General features: G+C 48.0%; 4 protein-coding genes across 6 annotated transcripts; 1 reads left to right on the top strand and 3 right to left on the bottom strand.

Moving 5' to 3' along the window:
- Positions 1-3,919: 3,919 nt before the first annotated feature.
- On the bottom strand, positions 3,920-6,418 carry bloc1s6 (biogenesis of lysosomal organelles complex-1, subunit 6, pallidin). Of its 2 annotated transcripts, none has more exons than XM_068732144.1 (6): positions 6,330-6,418; positions 6,062-6,148; positions 5,418-5,553; positions 5,203-5,290; positions 5,036-5,122; positions 3,920-4,920 (listed from the first exon to the last, which is right to left on the bottom strand). In XM_068732144.1, the coding sequence occupies exons 2-6, from the start codon at positions 6,123-6,125 to the stop codon at positions 4,801-4,803; spliced, it is 495 nt and encodes a 164-aa protein (XP_068588245.1). In that variant the 5' UTR covers positions 6,126-6,148; positions 6,330-6,418; the 3' UTR covers positions 3,920-4,800. The 2 variants fall into 2 exon arrangements, with proteins under 2 accessions (XP_068588245.1, XP_068588253.1); XM_068732152.1 differs by having other exon boundaries at positions 6,289-6,379.
- A 72-nt stretch (positions 6,419-6,490) lies between these two features.
- slc30a4 (solute carrier family 30 member 4) lies at positions 6,491-12,687 on the top strand. Its single transcript, XM_068732132.1, has 8 exons — positions 6,491-6,669; positions 6,952-7,461; positions 8,293-8,439; positions 9,589-9,742; positions 10,027-10,240; positions 10,398-10,503; positions 10,597-10,731; positions 11,723-12,687. Exons 2-8 carry the CDS (start codon positions 7,050-7,052, stop codon positions 11,875-11,877), a joined length of 1,323 nt encoding a protein of 440 aa, XP_068588233.1. The 5' UTR covers positions 6,491-6,669; positions 6,952-7,049; the 3' UTR covers positions 11,878-12,687.
- Positions 12,688-15,016: 2,329 nt separating this feature from the next.
- On the bottom strand, positions 15,017-16,293 carry cunh15orf48 (chromosome unknown C15orf48 homolog). Its single transcript, XM_068732019.1, has 5 exons — positions 16,191-16,293; positions 16,055-16,114; positions 15,846-15,934; positions 15,655-15,715; positions 15,017-15,370 (listed from the first exon to the last, which is right to left on the bottom strand). Exons 2-5 carry the CDS (start codon positions 16,091-16,093, stop codon positions 15,302-15,304), a joined length of 258 nt encoding a protein of 85 aa, XP_068588120.1. The 5' UTR covers positions 16,094-16,114; positions 16,191-16,293; the 3' UTR covers positions 15,017-15,301.
- A 210-nt stretch (positions 16,294-16,503) lies between these two features.
- On the bottom strand, positions 16,504-20,096 carry afg2b (AFG2 AAA ATPase homolog B). Of its 2 annotated transcripts, XM_068732203.1 has the most exons (11): positions 20,011-20,078; positions 19,205-19,817; positions 18,927-19,112; positions 18,509-18,793; positions 18,229-18,414; positions 17,968-18,126; positions 17,632-17,841; positions 17,307-17,537; positions 17,068-17,202; positions 16,850-16,975; positions 16,504-16,726 (listed from the first exon to the last, which is right to left on the bottom strand). In XM_068732203.1, the coding sequence occupies exons 2-11, from the start codon at positions 19,793-19,795 to the stop codon at positions 16,589-16,591; spliced, it is 2,247 nt and encodes a 748-aa protein (XP_068588304.1). In that variant the 5' UTR covers positions 19,796-19,817; positions 20,011-20,078; the 3' UTR covers positions 16,504-16,588. The 2 variants fall into 2 exon arrangements, with proteins under 2 accessions (XP_068588304.1, XP_068588296.1); XM_068732195.1 differs by having other exon boundaries at positions 19,205-20,096.
- Positions 20,097-20,342: the final 246 nt, after the last annotated feature.

Consider the following 20,342-nt stretch of genomic DNA (forward strand, 5'->3'; position numbering starts at 1 on the left):
AATGAAGTGGAGCAGAAGTAGCGTACAAAATAAAAAACAAAAACTCCCGGTTAAAAATATCTGAAAACTGTACTTCGGTTAATAATATATTTAGTTACTTCCTATCACATCTAAATGCATGTCAAATTATTGTTTTGAAAAAGATGTGGTGGCTACATAGTACACGCATAGGCTTAAATATCTCCTGTGTACCATCTGTTGAGTCACAGCAACCTAACTACTAATGTTCTCCGATGCCCACTTACCCAGACCTACGTGTGGAGTTATATAAGACCTGCTTGAGGTGGGAAAGTAACCTCATTCACTGTCACTTTGGTCAGAAACACCACACACACACACACACACACACACACACACACACACACACACACACAGATGTTTTCCAGAGCTCTTCACATGGTACACGGCCGTGCATGAATAGCCTACTACCACGCCAACCAAATGGTAAAACCTGAGGGAAGTAATAACACGATGCGATCATCCTCAGTGTGGGCCCAGCGAGGACCATATCCTGTTATGGTGGGTCTGGGTGAGGCCTGGTGCTGGCAGTCTGAAGCAGACCACAGCCTCCCACTCCTCACCCGTCTGGATCTGTGTTTACTTAGACAGGAAGGCCGTCCGCTATACAACATCATCATCATCTGCTCGCTGATGCTGCTGCTCCACGTCTGTGACTCGCTTGTGGTTTTGGCGAAAAGAAGGGGTTTTGTGTGTTTTCCCCCTGACGGCCAAGTTTCTAAAAGCAGAGACAAGTTAAAACCAAAATGCTCGGAGGAGTAGAGAGCCCAGCCTTCGGAAAAAAATCCCCACCCCTGCTTCTCTGAGCCGTCTGCCTCTGAGGCCTCGTACGCCCACTGCTCCCGGGAAAAACAGAGCCTCATTCAATTAGGATGAACTCGTTATGAGCAGGTCCTGGCAGACATTCCAGTTGGTAGAAATATTACAGTGTGAAAACTCACAAAACGCTAAATGATGTGGTCTGTTGGAATGAAAAGCCATTTTATAGGAGCAGTGTGTAGGATTTAGTGGCATCTAGTGGTGAGGTTGCAGACTTGCAACCAAGAGCGTGAACTTCGCTCGCTTCCGTCTTTCCAAGCCTGTCGGAGGACGTCGGAGGCCTTCAGGTGCAACTGCAAAAGTGTCTCGCTAGAGCCAGCGTTTGTCTGTTCAGGGCTGCCGTAGAAACATGGCGGTGCAACGTATATATACTCTTTATGCAGATAAAAATTAACTCTAAGGTAAAAAAACAACAATGATTCTTAGTTTCAGGTCATTATACACATATGAAAACATAGTTATGAATATTACAATCAATATTTATTTATAATTATTTTCACTTCACCTTCAAATTGAATAAATAAAAGAATGATTTAATGCATGAGGATTATTTCTTTCTCAGATTTTAAAATTTTCCCTGGATCACTTTGTACAAATTATGTATTTAATTGTTGTTTTTTTATTTTAATTTTCCCCCCTGATTGGAGATCCAAGGAGCAGCAAAAGTCTTCCTGCAATGGACCTGAAGCAGAACTTTATCTGCTCTCTCTGTCCCTACAAACCGTCAGAATACAGCATTAATTAAAGGGGAATCTGCTCATTTAAAGCTTGTTTCTGGTATAAAAAAAGATACATTAAAAAGTGCTATATCAACCAAAACAATATGACTCAATAACTGATTTAATTAACCAGCAAGATTCCTCAAAGAACAACCTCCGTCCTTGTTTTTGATCATCACACTGACCCAGTTTCATAAACACAACAGCACTCAGGTGTTGCATAAGGCATTCACATATGGAGCCACGTTGTTTACACACACACAGAAGAAAGTACCTTGACAAAGCCCAAAGTCAAGGAACTGAGAACTAAACTCAAAGTGTGGTTTCCTCTGTCATCAGGTGGGCCCCTCTCCTGGGTCCGGGCCCCTCTCCTGGGTCCGGGCCCCTCTCCTGGGTCCGGGCCCCTCTCCTGGGTCCGGGCCCCTCCGTGGCCACACTGTGGTGCAGTTTCCGCTGGGCAGAGGGTGTGTGCCAAGCCCTGTTGGTTTTGACTCGAGTTTCCTGCTGTAGTAGTGAGTATAAAGTTAGAGTTTCATGTGAACAGGAGGGGGAGTGACAGACGCGGGATTGTGTAAGGATAGAGAGGAATGTAACCTGTCAACAAACGCCTCTTTGAGGCTAGTGTGTGACAACGGTGACCAAAAAACATGTGCGTGAAAAGAGACAATGTTGGTTGAAAACATCCGTCTACTGTTTACTGTTTACTGTTTACCCACTCGGTGACAATTCGAGCTTTGTGAAGGAAAAGCTGAGGCTGACCGGAGCGCCTTCTCACCACCACAGATCAAGACCCGGTGACGTTATTTCTGGTCTCTGCCGACACCTGGTGGACTGAGGTGCTTAACACAGTTCATGTGGTCCATCGATGTGCACGAGAAGCCTGGAAAGAGCAGGTTTACACCACAGCTCCCTTCCAAATTGCATATATACACATATATATATATATATATACATATATATATATATATATACATATATATTTTTAGTTTTAGAACATACTGCGGCTCCCCTTACAGAGCATGTACTGTAGCATGTAGTACACATTCAATCCTACGCACCTTAAACTTTGACCGTCTCGCTCATAGATCTGCCAACACAAAGGATTGTGGGTCAGATTAGACAAAAAAAAAAGCAGACGCACAGCATTGTTGTGTGCAACTGTGACAAACAGCCCTGCAGCAGGCAGACACTCTCACACACACACACTCTCTCTCTCTCACTCACACACTCTCTCTCTCTCTCACTCACACACTCTCTCTCGCTCACACTCTCTCTCTCGCTCACACACACACTCTCTCTCTCTCACTCACACACTCTCTCTCTCTCTCTCACACACACACTCTCTCTCGCTCACACTCTCTCTCTCGCTCACACACACACTCTCTCTCTCTCACACACACACTCTCTCTCTCTCGCTCACACACACACTCTCTCTCTCGCTCACACACACACACTCACTTTCTCTCTCGCTCACACACACACACACACACACTCTCTCTCGCTCACACACACACTCTCTCTCTCTCTCTCTCGCTCACACACACACTCTCTCTCTCTCTCTCTCGCTCACACACACACTCTCTCTCTCTCTCTCTCGCTCACACACACACTCTCTCTCTCGCTCACACACACACACTCTCTCTCGCTCACACACACACTCTCTCTCTCTCTCTCGCTCACACACACACTCTCTCTCTCTCTCTCGCTCACACACACACACACTCTCTCTCGCTCACACACACACTCTCTCTCTCTCTCTCGCTCACACACACACTCTCTCTCTCTCACACACACACTCTCTCTCTCTCGCTCACACACACACTCTCTCTCTCTCTCGCTCACACACACACTCTCTCTCTCTCTCTCTCGCTCACACACACACTCTCTCTCTCGCTCACACACACACTCTCTCTCTCTCTCTCGCTCACACACACACTCTCTCTCTCTCGCTCACACACACACTCTCTCTCTCTCGCTCACACACACACTCTCTCTCTCTCGCTCACACACACACTCTCTCTCTCTCGCTCACACACACACTCTCTCTCTCGCTCACACACACACTCTCTCTCTCTCGCTCACACACACACTCTCTCTCTCTCGCTCACACACACACTCTCTCTCGCTCACACACACACTCTCTCTCTCTCGCTCACACACACACACACTCTCTCTCTCGCTCACACACACACACACTCTCTCTCTCTCTCGCTCACACACACACTCTCTCTCTCTCTCGCTCGCACACGCACACACTCTCTCTCTCTCTCGCACACACACACACACACACACACACACACACACACACACACACACACACACACACACACACACACACACACACACACACACACACACACACACACTTTGTGTTGCCTTTATTATGAACGGTACAAACAGAGGAGGTCCAGGCGGTCTCTCCACAGCTCTGCTATTGGTGCACATTGTCATCCTGGACCCCAGACGTACAGTCGGTTACATTTAGTGCAGACCAATTTAAATAACACATCTCTGTTATGTAACATTCAACACTGACAGGAATCACATATATTAACACTATATCTGTAACCAAACAACAACAGCAAACCCACTGATCCTCCTCCTCCTCCTCCTCATTGTCTGACGGCTGCAAACAGTGTCTGTGAGTACTTTGTGTTCCGCTCTCGGGGAAGATCCTTGGAGGTCGATCGTGGGGAAGAACCAGCATTTGATGACGTCGTCCACGTCTTTGGTTTGCGGCGATCTCGGCCAAAGTACGACGTAAAAAAAAAAAGGATCACGCCGGACTCTGCGCACGTTTATACAAAAATCACATATAGTGTGGATGAAGCGGACCGTTTCCCAAAGCAGGGTGCTCTACTCTTATCGGTCTTAAAGATTCTTATTTTCAATCCATTTCTTTCAATTAAAGATCATCTCGTTACCTCTACGTATTGTAAAAAACCACGTCTACTTGGTAATATTCAGCGCGATGGATTAAGTCTATCGATCCAGGGTCAAGTAGATTTTAATAGGATCCCAGAATGAGTTGAAGCTAACGCTGCCTGGATCTCATCCCCTCCTCTCTTTGATTCTCTTTCACCCCAAACAAAAAAAAAAAAAAATCAGCAAAAGAAAACTCCAAATCTAAAAATACGTCTGCTTTGGGAAACGCTCGGCGGTAGTGTGACGTACGGATGTGTGATAAATAGGCAGGAGCACCGGTGTGATCCACCCACACGGCAGCAGGCGTACTCGGGGGATCCTAAGTTCTTTTCGCGGGTTTGGCAATGAGCTGCCGTTCTCTCTCCAGCTCCTTCTCCCGCCGCTGCTCCTTCTCCAGCGCCTCCTTCTGCTTCTGTTGCTGAAGCTTCAGCGCTCTTCTCTGAGAGGAAACAAAAGGAAACGTTTGAAATCGACGGTTTAGTTCGCAATCTCGGCCCGCAAAAAAAAAAAAACGTCGCCCCTGTGCCCGGACGCTTCTTAAAATCAGAGTGTACCTTTAGTTTAGTTGTTCTCTCGTGGAGCACGATCATCTCTTTCCTTACGTTCACCAGTTTATTGTGGTAAACCTTCGCCTCTGCAAACTGAAGACGACAGACGGGGTTAGAAGAGACAGAGAGAGCAAAATGAGCACAAGTGAGATTAGAACTCGGTCCAAACATACCAGAGAGTTGAGGTCCAGTAAGGTGTTACAGTCTCTGAACTTGGTGACCTCTTGGTCCAGTGTGTCTAACAGTACCAGCTGATTTTGTCTGGTTGACGCAAAAATAAAAAGACATGAGAGATGAGACGAGAGAATATGTATTATTATAAATGACTTTATATGTTTTTCTCGCCCACTAATATACAATGTCCTTGAGTGAAGTATGAGACACTCACGTGAGCTCTTGGAGGGCTCGTTTAGAGTTCTGCAGGTCCGGTAGGTAGTGGGAGAGGAGTCCCTCTGTCAGTTTGTCCACCGCTTCCTCGTCCACGAACACGGTCTCCAGCGAGTCCTGCGGTTCCAGCTGGAGATCTGTCAAACCATTGAGAGAACAGGTGCAAAGTATTCAGTGTTGCACTTTAGGGCCGTTCCTCCAACCGAAGAGATTCTAAGTCGTGGTGTGAAGTGGAAACATGTGGGCATTTCTACATTAAAAGGACCTTAAAACAACGCATACTTTGGTTAGTGTGAGGAATCCATGTTTGTTTGGTTTTCAGGTATGCTGCATTGTAATGCATTACTTAGCACAAAGTCAAAACATAACAGAGCTTTCAGGATTCAAAATTCATAGTGTCACAAATCACGACTTGGATGTCGCCGTTGCAATTCAAGAACCGGACATTAAAATATGACATGAACAAGGGATAAACAATGTTGCATTGTGGGAAGTGAAGTGTTTTTTTGAAGCTTGGCTTGCAGGAGGAACTGAAGGCTGGCATGTCTCAACCACCTACTCTGCACTAAAAGGGAAATAGAGACATGACACACACACACACACACACACACACACACACACACACACACACACACACACACACACCTTCACAGGGTGGAGGATCACTCTGGAGCGAAGGTCCTTCATCTTCCATCTCCTCTACCTCCATAAGCAGACTTGCCTTCGATGAACCTGAAAGAGAGGCGCCGAAGAAACACGACAGATTGCATCGGACGGAAATGATCAGTTTTAGCTGATATAGAGCAACAGTAACCGTTGAGGAAGTATTGTTTAGCTAGCTCGTTGAGGTCGCTTCGTAACGCGTCGCTCACCTCGTAAACCGTAAACACGGTAAACCACGTCACCGTCTCACCTGTGTGACTGTCTGCTTGTAACCGCAGGTGTGCGGAGTTGAGTTGTTTCTAACCAGAACCAAGAGAGAGAGAGAGAGAGAGAGAGAGAGAGAGAGAGAGAGAGAGAGAGAGAGAGAGAGAGAACGACGGAAAAGATGTTTCGGAAAGAAGAAGAAGGAGAAACCCCGTCATGTGACTCCTGCGTCATCACGTGACTGCCGGCGCAACCGAACTTGCTAGAGTGTTGTGTTACTTCCGAGTGCGGAGGAACAACCGTGATGTTTACACCAGTATTACCATGACAGTTTGTAGCTTTGAAGGCATCTTTAAGGGAGTTCAACCGTGAAGTACATCTATTAGGTGAGTCCCGGCTCGTGTTTATGAACAAGCCGTCACGTCACAAGGGGTTGTCTGTGTGTCGCGAGCTGACATTATGATGCTGGACCAGCTAGCTTGTTGCTGTTTAGCCGAGGCTGGGTTTTTTTTTTAGGAGTTTTAATCAGCGCGTGTGAGGAATGTGAGTGTCTCGAGGACGTAACGCGGGTCAAGTCACCAACTTGACCTAAAAACAGGTCTGTTGGTGTCTCGAGTTGGTTGTCTCGTGTGTTCTGGTGTCACTTTGATTTATTTGCGTCTCCGCAGGGGTGCTAAGATGGAGCAGAAACGCAGTATTTCATCCTGTGAGTGCCTCGAAGGGCAGTGAACCTACAGACGAGAGAGACCACCAAGGGTATTAAAAGATGTCAGGCGGGAACCTCTTCAGCAAGGTGCGCTCCGCCTTCAGGAGAGAGCGGAGCGACTGGGACCTGAGCGACTCGGTGCCCTTTGACTTCTCCGACGAGCTGGCGGACGACGAGACGCCCAAATTCAACAAGCTCAAGGTGGTGGTCTCCGCGGAGATGTCGGACTACTCCGCCGGAGGGGCGTCGTCCAACGGGGTGCTGGCGGTGAGCACGCTGGCGGTGGCGGCGGACGACGACGACTGCCTGCTGGACTCCTCCGCCTCCTCCTCCTCCTCCAGCCCGGGGTTAAACATGGACCCCTGCGACAGCTGCGCCAGGAAGAGGGAGAGGATCAAACACAAGCGGGTGATGAAGAGGCTGGTCATCGCAGCTTTGCTCTACTTCCTTTTCATGACAGCGGAAATTGTTGGTAAGCATGTCCAGAGAGATGTCCAGCAGCCATTCCATCATCACACTGAGTGAGACAGTGATTGCTCCTGTCACTTATTAACAGTCAATTTAAGGGAATGAACTCTAGTGAGTGTCCAGCAGTGTTTTTGTAGTTGTTAGCTCCTCCGCTGACATCATCAAACACTAACCTCCGAGAGAAATGGAGCAGAGTTTTCACACGGGCCGCATTTTTAACGAGTGTCTTATTGTTTTTGAGCAACTACAAATCACATTCTCTTCACCTTCGTTGTGTTGTGTTAGCAGGAGCAATCTAAAGAGACAGATAGCTAGCGATCTAAATGCAATCACACACACACACACGCACACGCACACGCACTATGGCCTCAGAGGTTACCACAGTTCAATCATCACCTTTTCTACAGAGGCCGCTAAAAGTCTCCAAAAGGTGATCATTTTTCCTATCTGTGTGCGCACAAGATAAACAGCTTTGCAGTGTTTGTTTCAGGGCTGTTCTGTATGAGATTGAATTAGGGTACCGGTACCGGTACCGGTACCGACACTCCCTGTATCTCCCGGCTCACAGCATCTGCATTGTCCTGGGTGTAAAGCAGCCCGAGGCTCCTTTCATTGAAAATATGTCCAACAGTCGCTCTTTAAAAGCATGTCCTGCTGACTGGCTTGTGCTGAATAATCTCCTATATTATTGATTTTGTCTTTCTAAAATACTTAAGGGTTGTTGAACATGAGGTTAAAACTTGTGCTAGACGTTTCCTGTTCCTGTGTTTTTGTTCTGCCTTTTTTTGTGTCCTTATGAGACATAAAATCTCGATCGTCTCCGTCGTGCTTTCAGGCGGCTACCTGTCAAACAGCTTAGCCATCATGACGGACGCCGTGCACATGCTGACGGACGTGGTGGGAATCCTGTTTTCTCTGCTGGCCCTCTGGCTCTCCACCAAGCCGCCCACGAGCCGCTACACCTTCGGCCTGCATCGCCTCGGTAAGTCTCAGCGAGCCGTCCCTCTCTGTGAGACGACGTGACGCCGCCGGTGTTTTGTTGTTTTTTTTTGATGCGGATTAATTATGTTCAACAAAGAAACCGAGTGTTCGGCAGCGTTCGAGCCGGACCGGGTCCCCGATCGGATGCTTTAGATTACGTTTGAAATAGAGAATACCTGACAGCGTTACCGATATAGATATTCATAATAACGCCAGTTTCCACCTGTGGTGTTTAGGGTAAAACACCGTTTTGTAAGTGTCTCTCCTGATTCCCAAATGGCTGCAAGCACTCGTGGAGATAAACCCCAATTACATCAACTCAAATGTAGAAAAATAACATGGCATATGACATCGTCAAACTTGTTTTCTGGAGCGGTTGGATCCTGTTGAGTGTCTCGTAATGAATCCTCATTCATACAGAGCAGGTTAGTCGACGGCCACAGTGAAGAGAAACCCGACGGAATGATTAATAAAACCAAATGATGGACAATAAACCAGCTGCAGGCTCAATTACAGACGTCATGTCCAGGTGCGTGTGTTTTCACTTTTAGATGACGTCCCTGAAGTATCGACCAGGTAAGAAGGCGCTAGAGTAGCAAATATAAGTCGTGTGATGGAAACTGTCCAACGAGAGCTTCGTACGTGAATAAATAAACACCTGCGACTCGTCGTCTAAACGTCACCCGTCGTGATCGTTGGGACGGAATGGGTTAAAACGGGTGGAGAGGCCTCAGCCTCGATAACGGGAAGTGAGCCGCTTCACCGTCTTTCTACCCGTCAGAGAGAAGCCGCGTGGAAAGATTTCTATTCCGTCGTCGTCGTCTCACGATTAAACGCAGACGGAGCGAAAGTGTTCTCTTGTCAGTTATATCTGTGGATCCAGAGAAAAGCATTTGTTTTATTATCATCAAGGGCTAAATGGAGATAAATGAAGGCATCGTTCAGGGTTTTTATAATGGAATCATTTATCGGTGAAGTTGAATTTAACAGTCACACAATTTTATTATTCTATGAGATACTTGTAAGCAGTTTTGTTCGTTCTATCGGGCACAATCTTCTTCTCTTTCTGTTGAAATCTGTTGTTTTTTTTGCTTCTGTTTTTGTGTTGCGATGCTTTGTTCCCACAACCGATTGTGATCTCCTGACCCAGAGGTGGTGTCGGCGGTCCTCAGTGTGGTGCTGATCTACATCCTGACGGCCGCGCTGCTCTACGAGGCGGTTCAGAGGACGGTGCACCAGGAGTTCGACATCGACGGGGACGTCATGCTCATCACCGCCGCCGTGGGGGTGGCCGTCAACCTCGTGTGAGTAAACGCCGACGTGAACGTGTCATTGCCACGCCACCCGGAACACCTCCCTAGGGAGACCCACGAGGGAGGCCCGGGACCAGGTGGAGGGACTACATCTCCAAACTGGTCCTGGGAGCCCCTCGGGATCCCCCCAGTCAGAGCTGGCTGATGTGGCACCGGGGAAAGGGAAGTTTGGGGGTCCACCTGCTGGAGCTGTTGACCCCCGAGACCCGATCCCAGATAAGCGGCTGAAGATGAGATGAATGAAACCTCTGTCTTTGTGTTCTTGCGTGTTACAGAATGGGTTTCTTGTTAAACCAAAATGGTCACCTCCACTCTCACGGCCACGGTCACTCTCACGGCCACGGTCACTCTCACGGCTCCGGGTCTCAGTCGGCCGGGTCGGGTCAGCAGCACGGCAGCCTGGCGGTGAGAGCCGCCTTCATCCACGCTTTGGGAGACCTGGTCCAGAGCGTCGGGGTGCTCATAGCTGCCTACATCGTCCGCTTCAAGGTGCGCGTTTGTCTCGACCGTTAACAGTGAACGCAGGTCTCTTTTAGTGACCAGAGGTCTTGGTGAGGAAAGGACATTTGCAGCTGCGTTGTGCATTAATGAGTCATTCGTACCAAGTGTAATCCGTTTGATCTGACGAGACTCTGTGACTTCACAGCCGGAGTTTAAGTTGGCGGACCCCATCTGTACCTACATCTTCTCCGTTCTGGTTCTCTTCACCACGTTCCGCATCATACGAGACACAACCGTCATCTTGCTGGAGGGTGAGTCTTTTTGTGTCCCGGGGTCCCGTCGGGTCGTGTCGTTGTCGAGGATTTAGAGCGGTGATGTGTGTTTGTTTTTTGTTTTTTTATCAGGTGTTCCCAGACATTTGGACACTCTGAGAATCAGAGAGGACCTTCTGAAGCTGGAGGACGTCCAGTCAGTGGATGAGCTGAATGTCTGGGCGCTGACGGCGGACAAGACTGCAGCAATAGTGCATCTGCAGCTCGGTGAGTGCATGACGTGATGTGTTTACAGGACTATTCTATTCTAGTCAAATGTAGATGTTATTATTTAGACACAGTAGCAATAAATGCATTTTAATTACTTAGTTTTCACACAAAAAACAGATGACACTAAGGTTTAGGTAGATGTGCATATTTTTTACATTTTTTAATATATTTTTTAACATTTTTTTTGTAACATATTTAAAAAAAAAGATTTTAACATATTTTTAACATATTTTAAACATATTTTAACACATGTTTTTCCAGATTTTTCTGGTCTTTCAGCTCAAATTCTGAAATGATAAAATCATTGAAGAATAGTGAAAAGATGTGCATTACAAGTCACTAAATACTCGTAGATCATTCATCTTCCTCCCTCTGCAGCGAGGTCTGCTCTGGAGCGTGCTTCAGTGTTGGGCAGTTCTCCAGGTTCCTCACAAGAGGGCGCCGTTTGTTCACCGTTCAAAGCGGTTCTACACATGAAACCTGCGTCGCCTGCAGGAAAACTAAATATATGTTGAGTGTGTTGTTGACGGGGATGAAATCACGAGTGTTGTGATTACATATAATAAGATTTATTACCTTTTTTTTTTTTTTTTCCAACATTAAATGATGCAGTTTGTCAATATCTGTTTATTCTAAGAAGATAAAGTTTTCATAATGGCTTGGTCGGTCCAGCAGACGGACTGTAACGCTTCACCTGTGTGACGAGTAATCCGGCCGTCTTTACCAAAAATAAACTCGGCACCATCTAGTGGACGGAAAAGGCAATCGTTACCAACAAGTTTAAATTGTTCCAGTAAACTATTCCAGGGATCCAGAGCCCTTAAACTAGCTCACCTAGCTGGTATGCAGTCGTCATCAATCTGATGAGTTCCGCCCGTGTGTTTCCTGCTATTACAAGTCAAAATGTCCTCAGTGGAGAAGACCTATTTGGGACGTGCTGTAACTTGTTGGATTTATGTTTTCAAATGCGTCTTTTGCGTCCCTCTAGCTCCCTCTAGCGCCAGCAGCTGGGAGGACGTCCAGGCGAAGGCGCGCCACCTGATGCTCCACACCTACGGCCTCACCAGGTGCACGGTGCAGGTGCAGACGCACCGCCTGAGGCCGGTCCGCAGCTGCACCCACTGCCAGCAGTCCAGCGCCTGAAGAGACGAGAGACTGGCGGAGCCAGACCAAACAGTATGTCGATGCAACAGGAGATGCACATTTCTAATGAAAGGACCACTTTCAGAGCGGAGACGAAAACGCTCAAAGTCTCAGAATGAACAAGAAACTTTCTCTTAAATTCACCATCAAAAGCCTGTTCCAACATGTAACGTTTGTTTTGAATTTGTATTTTTTACCGTTTTTTTTTTTTTTTTTTTTTTTGATTTTGTTATTTGGTGTAAATTTAACTTTTTTTTGTTGTTGCAAGGACTGCCTGCTAGGATTTTTATTATTTTACCGAGGATGTCAGCGGATGAACGTGTGGTAATAACTGTGGTCACGATGCACATAGGCCGTCCTCACCACCGGCATACATGAGGAAGAGAAACCTCCTCATCGGGTCTCTTATTAGTCACTACAGCTCATCACTTACTCATCAAACTGAAGAACGACAGCCGCCGGTCTTCTTATGTCGGTTTAAATACGCGTAACGCTTTACCGCGGTGCAGCTGACAATCAAAAGTGCGGCCGACTTTGAATGAAGGGTAGACCCGGCTTCTTCTCGTTATCTGAACCCGACGGTGTGACAACGCAGACGGGTCCGGGGAAATGTTCAGTGTTTCAGATTCTCTGTGTTGTCAGGGAGGGAGGCGTGAGTTTAAAATGTGCCAATAATGGTGTTAATAGTGTTTTCTGTAAGGGGCGGGGGGGGGGGGGGGTTACGAGACCCTTCCATGTCGGATATTAATCATCGAGGGAAATCAGGAACTGGATCACTGTCTTTTGTTTGTAATAAAGTATTTAATCTTTCGTCCGTCTCTTCGTATCTCGTTGAATGAGTCTCAATTAAATCCACTCGTGTTCACGGGAGTGAAAAGCTTCCACTCACTCACATTGACGGTTTATTAATGAGTTTAACTGGGTGTGTGTGTGTGTGTGTGTGTGTGTCAGTTACCAGGAAACCAACGGCAGGCATTGCAACTCCTCTTGTTTGTTCTGCAGCCGAGCTAATCGTTAACCGCGTCCACCTGAGTGCCCCGCCTTAAACGGCTGTAACGAGTCCTCTGCCCTCGTTAGTGTCTGACTCTTACCTGCCTGGTTTGTTACTCAGGAGACTCTAAAGCATTTACAGCTTTCTATGTCATTTATTTTGAACACAAATATCAAACATCACACGGAGTCACCTCATCTTAGAACACGAGCTCCTGTCCTTTTTGCGAGTGAAAGTTTTTATATATATATATATATATATATATATATATATATATATATATATATATATATATATATATATATATATATATATATATAAACTTTCACTCCATTTGATGTCAACTCAACTCCTATAATGTTGTAGATTAGACGTCAACATTTCTGGGTGAGCAGGATCGTGGTGCAGCTGCAGAATGTGGTTTGAAAGTGAGTTTAAGGAGTGTTTTTCAGGGACCATGTTTAACTTTCCTACATTTGTGGAATTATATTTAATAACAATAGTCACTGAATGCTGTTGAACACAAGATCCAAATAGATGTCCAACATTTAGAATCCATCACTGGATCGGACCAGTGCTCTAACGATCAGGTCTCTTGTGATTCTTTTTTTTTTTGAGTTGCAGGTTCCTGTGTTTAGTCCCCGTCTGATGAAAGCTGAACAAATAGACTCGCTGCCTGATACGCAGTCAGACTGCATTACTTCTTTGTACTTTTTCGTGTTTACTTGTTGACACTCTTCCTCGCTCAGGCTCAAGTATGCAGGTCAGGAGAGTTCACTTTCTGAGAGCGTCTAGTGCATCAAAGTAGTGCAACCACTATATTTCACATGGGGGGAAACTCCCATCTCTTGCTCTTCATGCGCTTGTGTTTGGTGATACCTGCTTTACTTGCTGGTCACATTTTTGTGTGTGTGTGTGTGTGTGTGTGTGTGTGTGTGTGTGTGTGTGTGTGTGTGTGTGTGTGTGTGTGTGTGTGTGTGTGTGTGTGTGGTGTGGCGTGTCACGACGCCTGTGACAGACAGAGTCACATACACCAATTCCATAACCGCAACCTACATCCTTCCTCCCCTGTTGTTGTTTCTCTAATCTCTCAATGGCACAGATCTTGATCGGTAAGTTCTCTCTGTCTGACGACACGATCATCTGGACAAGACGGCACTCGTCCGCCGCTGTTTACGTTCTCTAAAGGTGATAAATGTGACTGGAAGACATCTTTAAAACATATTGGAGGGAACAGGAAGGAGGAAGGAAGTGTCTGAAAATGTGAAAACACCCTCGCTGACCTGGTCAACGTGCATGTAAGTGAAACCAAACGAGGGGAAAGGAGCAACTCAAACGGATCAGGAAACAAAACACACACACACACACACACACACACACACACACACACACACACACACACACACACACACACACACACACACACACACACACACACACACACACACACACACACCTCTCCTTCCCTCTCGCTCGGTTCACACACCCTTTTGTTTAGAGTTTAATAATTCATGAAAGTGCTTTTGGATTCATCAGTCCAGGAGTTGTTCTCCTCTGATAGATGGAGGGTAAGAGGATTGTCAAGTGCCCATTCAGCCATAAACTAATCAAATGAGTGCATTTGTTTTTATGGCTGTAATTACTTTATAGCTGTTCTAGCTGGAAACTGTTCATTCGCTTTGTCTGCAAACGTTCAAACAAATACTGACTTGTTTTTATTTTTTTTAAATAAAATGTGGAGAAAATGTCCTAACCTGTTCACTGGACGCCTTCATTACATTCTGTGATGTCACAGCGGGAAAATAAATAAATAAATAATACAGTTAATGGAGGCTTAAGTCCATGAAGCTGCTTCGGTTTCAAGGTCCTGGTGTTGTGAGCGCCGGCTCACCGTCACACATGGAGTCTATAAATGTCCGCTGGAGGCCGACGGAGCTCTGCGACAGAGAAATATGTAACTTATATTATTGTTTTATGATGTATTCTGATATGAAAAGAAGGGACGCAGCACATCTAGCCTAATTCGACGTGTCGAACATACTTTTTTTTTGGGGGGGGGGTGCAGAGGAGATATAACTACTAGCTCTAAACACAAGATTATCAACCTAAAGACAGGAAACGTGAACAGAAGAAACTCTGAAAGTGGAGCTTGTTCACAATAATAATTTATTGAACCTGTACAGTACGTATGACAACATTACTATTATACCCGGGTCTCCATTGAGACACTGTCGTACATTAAACATCCACTGTAAGAGCAGTGAAACGCCACAGCTTGGATCGGTGTCGATTGTGGGTGGATGTCCTCATGCAGAGCAGGGTGAAACCCCACCAGTGGAGCAGAAGCATTTCCGCACACTGAGAGTCAAAGCAAAGTTTGTGCAGAAAGGATTCTGTTAGACTGATGGGGGGACGGGGGGGGCAGGCCTTCTTTTACTTGGTGAGACTCTTCACATACTCCAGCTCCTCCACTGGTTTCCACTGCTGATTGATGGTGATGAGCTGCAGCGACAATGCCCACAAAACAACAAAGAAAAAAAGAAAAGAAAGAAGGCGTCATCAAAATGACAGGAGCAGTGCGTACAAACACGTGTAAACATCATTCATCTGTTTTCTGCAACAGCACGCCGGCTGTAACTTGATAACACGTCTTCCTCAGTGACTCAGCAGATTGTAGCTGCACCCTGGATGCATCTGCTTGTGCCAATAAAAAAAAAAAAAAAAGGGCTTAACAACCATTTTGACGTTAATAAATGTGACGTAATGTTGGGTTTATTGCCGATTACCTTTTGGGGTTTGGATGGGTCCAGTCTCTCCCACGGTTCGGGGTTGTTGGTCTTATTCAAACTAAAAAGCGAATTGAAAATGAGGATCAACGGTCGAGCCTTCAAAAGTCACATTAAAGCATCGAAACAGGAAGTGGTGAAGTGCAATTTACGGCGCTGTGTATGGTAAGTAATGACAATAAAACACTCACATGACATCGGGTTTAGTGAACAGAAAGTAGAGAGCAGCAGATGTGGCTCCTGTTGCGGCAAAAGCCATGAACCCAATCAGAGGGATCAGCTGAAACATACGCAGACAAAACACCGTGTTGAAATGAGCATCATGTTAAAATGCAGAGAATAAACCCTGGGCTACAAAGATGATATCAACACATTACATTTGAACAAAGTTAAGGCTCACCTCCTTTTTCTTTCTCAACATTTGGAAGAATCCAACCATTTTGACAAATTTCTCAAATACCTAAAAGGAAAAATAATGCATCACAATTCCATGTAGGACGAGTCCATTCCCCGGATGGAATGTGACGAGCTCTCACCTGTTGTTGCTGCTGCTGCTGCTGCTGCTGCTGCTGCTGCTGACGTCCTCGGCGTGTCTCGGCGCAGCATCCTGTGAGCCCCGGCTGATGAAGGCTGGAGGAGAGGCGGTACGAGGTGAACGGCACGTAGACAAGACGGAGCTTCCTGCTCCCAAAGTCCAATTCGTCGACATATCTGTAAGGTGGCGATCGATAGCTTTTTTCTGGGTGTGCAGCACCCTCTTGTGCCCACATTTGAAAATGAAAGTCAAACACTAAAGACATTTTGAGGGCTTGTAAGGGATAAAACAAAAAACAAGAAAACACAGAAAAGTTCACTTTGACTTATTTTATTTAAAATATTTGTTTCTGCGGTCATACATTTGATCGTTTATGCACATGGTCACATGTGTGGTTTGTCATCTGGGAGGCGTTTGATACGCTTGGATCTGCTGGGCGGTGAGGGAGGGGCTCATTGTGCCGAGCGACCGGAGGAAGTGTGTGTGCCCGATGCTGGAAGCCTCCATGTTGTCCTCTTGTAGCGCCAGCAGAGCAGCCTGGGTAAAAAAAAACACAAAAAAACCACAGTTTTCATTCTCACTTCATCCGCTTCGTCAACGCTTTTCGGAACCCGGGTGTCACGTCGTGCGTTTTAGAAAACGAGGTCTTTACTTCAGTACCTCTTTGCAGAGATTTTCCAGGTCGGCTCCAGAGTAAAGCTCCGTCTTTGCGGCCAGCTCCTCCAGACGCACATCAGCGCCCACGGGCATGGACTGCGTGCACATCTTCAGGATGCACAGACGGGCCTAGACACACACACACGGATATGATGGATATACTTCGTGAACCTTCTCCGCAAGATCGCTGTGTCTTTGTCCCCTTGAGACGAGCGGCTTACCTGCTGGTCGGGTGGCGGGACGTAGATGATGTGGTCCAGCCTGCCGGGTCTGAGCAGGGCACTGTCTAAGCAGTCGGGTCTGTTTGTGGCGGCTACAACCATCACATCTTTGTTGCATACTTCCTGGAACTCCAACTGTCGAAGAGCAAAAAAAAACAGTTTATGGCATAAAGCGTCGCCTCCTATTGATCAGGCGCTAAGCAACAGAAGGAGGAGAGACGGCCTCCGTAACATCTGACCCGGTCCTGCGGGCGATTCTCCTCCTCCGTCCCCTCCGCCTGGAGGATCTTCTCGGTCCCTCTCCTCTCCAGCGTCTTCAGGCCGACCCCGTCCATCTCATTCAGGAGCACAGACAGGAGGCGCGTCTGCACGCCGTCGGGCGTCCCACTGTTGGACCGCGAGCCGATCAGGGAGTCAATCTCGTCCAGGAACAGGATGCAGGGAGCGCAGGCCCGGGCCTGGCGAAACAGCTGTGTGCGTGGACAGACAGGGACAGGTGTTTGTTTGATGAAACAAGGGAGAGGACAACGACCACAGCGGGCGTCATCGTGAAAAGAGAAGTACCTGAGCTAAAGCCTTCTCCGAGTCTCCGACATAAGGAGAGTAGAGGTCAGCGCCGCCGACGGACAGGAAGGCGCAGTGAGACGTGCCGGCAGCAGCCTTGACGAGCGTCGTCTTCGCGCAGCCTGGAGGTCCGTAGAGCAGCACGCCGCGGGGCCGACACAGACCCAGACGCACAAACGCCTCGGGGTGCAGCATCGGCCACTCAATGCTCTTTGATGTTAAAAGACACAAGAGAGGACCGATGGGAGGGAACACGTGAGTATGTCTCTCCGCTCGCAGCTCGTTTGGTCATGTGTGTTGTACGTTTGTATGATCGGAGCACTGACGCTGGCGTACCTGTCTGAGTTTGAGTTTGACCTCGTCCAGGCCTCCTATCTGCTCCCATGACGTCGGAGGGAGCTCCGTCCTGCCCAGGCTGCTCCGCAGGCAGGAGGCTCGCACCGCCTTCAGGGCCTCGTGGAAGTGCTTCACACCCACCGTCCGCTCCCCTGAGCCCTGCAGACAACAAGTTCGAGGCCACACAAGAAGAACCAAAGCGTATCGCCGACACAGCGCTCTTCTCTTCTAGCCGCGGAGTCGCTGTATCGCGGCATTTACCTTTGAGCGTCCTCGCACGGCGTGCATGGCGGCCTCTCTGCACAGGGCGCTGAGGTCCGCCCCCACGTAGCCGGTAGTTCTGCGTGCGAGCTCCGCCAAGTCCACACCGGGACACACGGGCATCCTCGCACACAGGACAGACAAGATGGCTGCTCTCTGCCGCAAGGTGGGGGCTCCAATGACAATCTGAAGGAGAGACGTAGAAACCCAGATTGTCAATATGTTTACATGTATTAATATGTACTGGGTTATGTATTTCATCACCCCCCCCCCCCCTGACCTCTCTGTCAAATCTTCCAGGCCTGCGCAGTGCCGCGTCCAAGCCGTCCGGTCTGTTGGTGGCGCCGACGACGAGGAAGCGGTCGGACCGCTGCATCCCGTCCATCAGCGCGAGGAGCTGGGCCACCAGGCGGTTCTCCGGCGCCGACGAGCCGCTCCTCCTCGGACACAGAGAGTCCAGCTCGTCCAGGAACAGCACGCAGGGGCCCTCTTCAGCTGCGGAGCGAGCGCGCTCAAACACGGCACGCAACTGCTCCTCGCTCTCACCGGGCCGGGCCCCCACCACCTGAGGGCATCAATTCACCCAAAACATGGAACTCTGGCACACAAGTCCTTACATGTGTAACAACACACATATTCTGTGATTAGAAATGAGGTAATGTAAACAAACACAGCGCATGACAGAATGCAACAAATACCTCCGGCCCTCTGACCGCCACCAGGCTGGCTCCCACCTCCGCCACCACTCGGCGGACCAGCAGGGTCTTGCCCACGCCCGGAGGCCCCACTAGGAGCACGCCTCTGGGACACGACACGCCGAGAGAGCTCAGGGCGCCTGGGTAGAGCAGGGGCAGCTGCAGCATCTCTCTCAGGGAGGCACTCACCTGGAATATAGTTAAAAACAACAACAAATACAGGCATCGCATTGAGGGAATACACACTGTGGATGAATGCTTTTTAATATCACTACGCTGACCTCCTCCAGTCCCCCCAGTGGGACTATTTGCTGGTCCTGCAGCTGACTCCTGTGGTGCCGGAGCGTCTGGATGCCCACTACCTCCACCCTCGTTTTTGAGGTGATGAGTCCAGCGCTGGCGGGATCCGGATTGATGCCTTCGATAACAACATATCTAATCTCCGTGTCGTAATTCTCCAGGTTTATCACGTGCTTCTCGTGGACATGCACACCTTTCAGCATGTCCTTCGCGAGCTCGTGAACGAGCCCGGGAGGCGTGCGTTTCTTGAAATCCACACCCTGGACCACCACGGTTACCTTCACGCCTTTCAGTTTGGGGCAGGGCACAGGTGTGAGGTGGTCTGGGTCCAGGTCGAGATGAGCGGGCGGGTGAGAGACGAGACCGGGAGAGGAGCATTTCAGGTCCACCTGCAGGAAGCCCTCTGCCAGGTCGGGCCGGGGCCAGGCGGTGCACAGGCAGCTTCCCCCGGGAACAGACACCAGCAGCGGGGAGCCCAGACTCAGACCCAGCGCCGACATCAAGCCCGGACCCAACCTGCATCTCTGGGAGCCCCGGTCCGACGGGTCCACTGACAGCAGCTTCAGAGACATTGCTGTCCGTCAAGCAGCCTCACTGACGGTACAACACAGAGCAGGTAAGCAGGTGAGGCTACTTACTCAAAGAGACACGCGCAGAGGCAGACAGGCTAGCGTCATCGCTTCACCGTTAGCTAGGCTACATGCTAGCTGCTAGCTGTCATTCTTAAGCTAGCCGACGAGCTAAATACTAAAGTAAACACGTTAACAACTGTGAGGCGGTTACATACCAGGTAACGAGTGAACGCTACCAGTGTTAGCATTGCTGACACAACACGACCGATGTTTACAAAACCCACGTGTCGTAAAAGAGGATGGCCAACCAAAAGGGTTCCCTGCGCGAGACAGACGAGACGCGTGGTTTCCGCTTTCCAAATGTTGCTTTATTGTGAATTTAATTTACAGTGAAATAAACTATTTATGATCTCTGAGCCGTAGTACCTTTGATATATTTCTGTAGACTTGCATAATTAAGCGTATACATTATTTTAATTTGTATATTATTGCATGTAATATTATACAACTTATTAATAATTCCAGAATAATACTTTGTATTTATTTC

Source organism: Cebidichthys violaceus, unplaced genomic scaffold, assembly GCF_023349555.1.
Source record: "Cebidichthys violaceus isolate CVI_PGR_0920_01 unplaced genomic scaffold, fCebVio1.0.p SCAF_106, whole genome shotgun sequence".
Lineage (NCBI taxonomy): Eukaryota > Metazoa > Chordata > Actinopteri > Perciformes > Stichaeidae > Cebidichthys > Cebidichthys violaceus.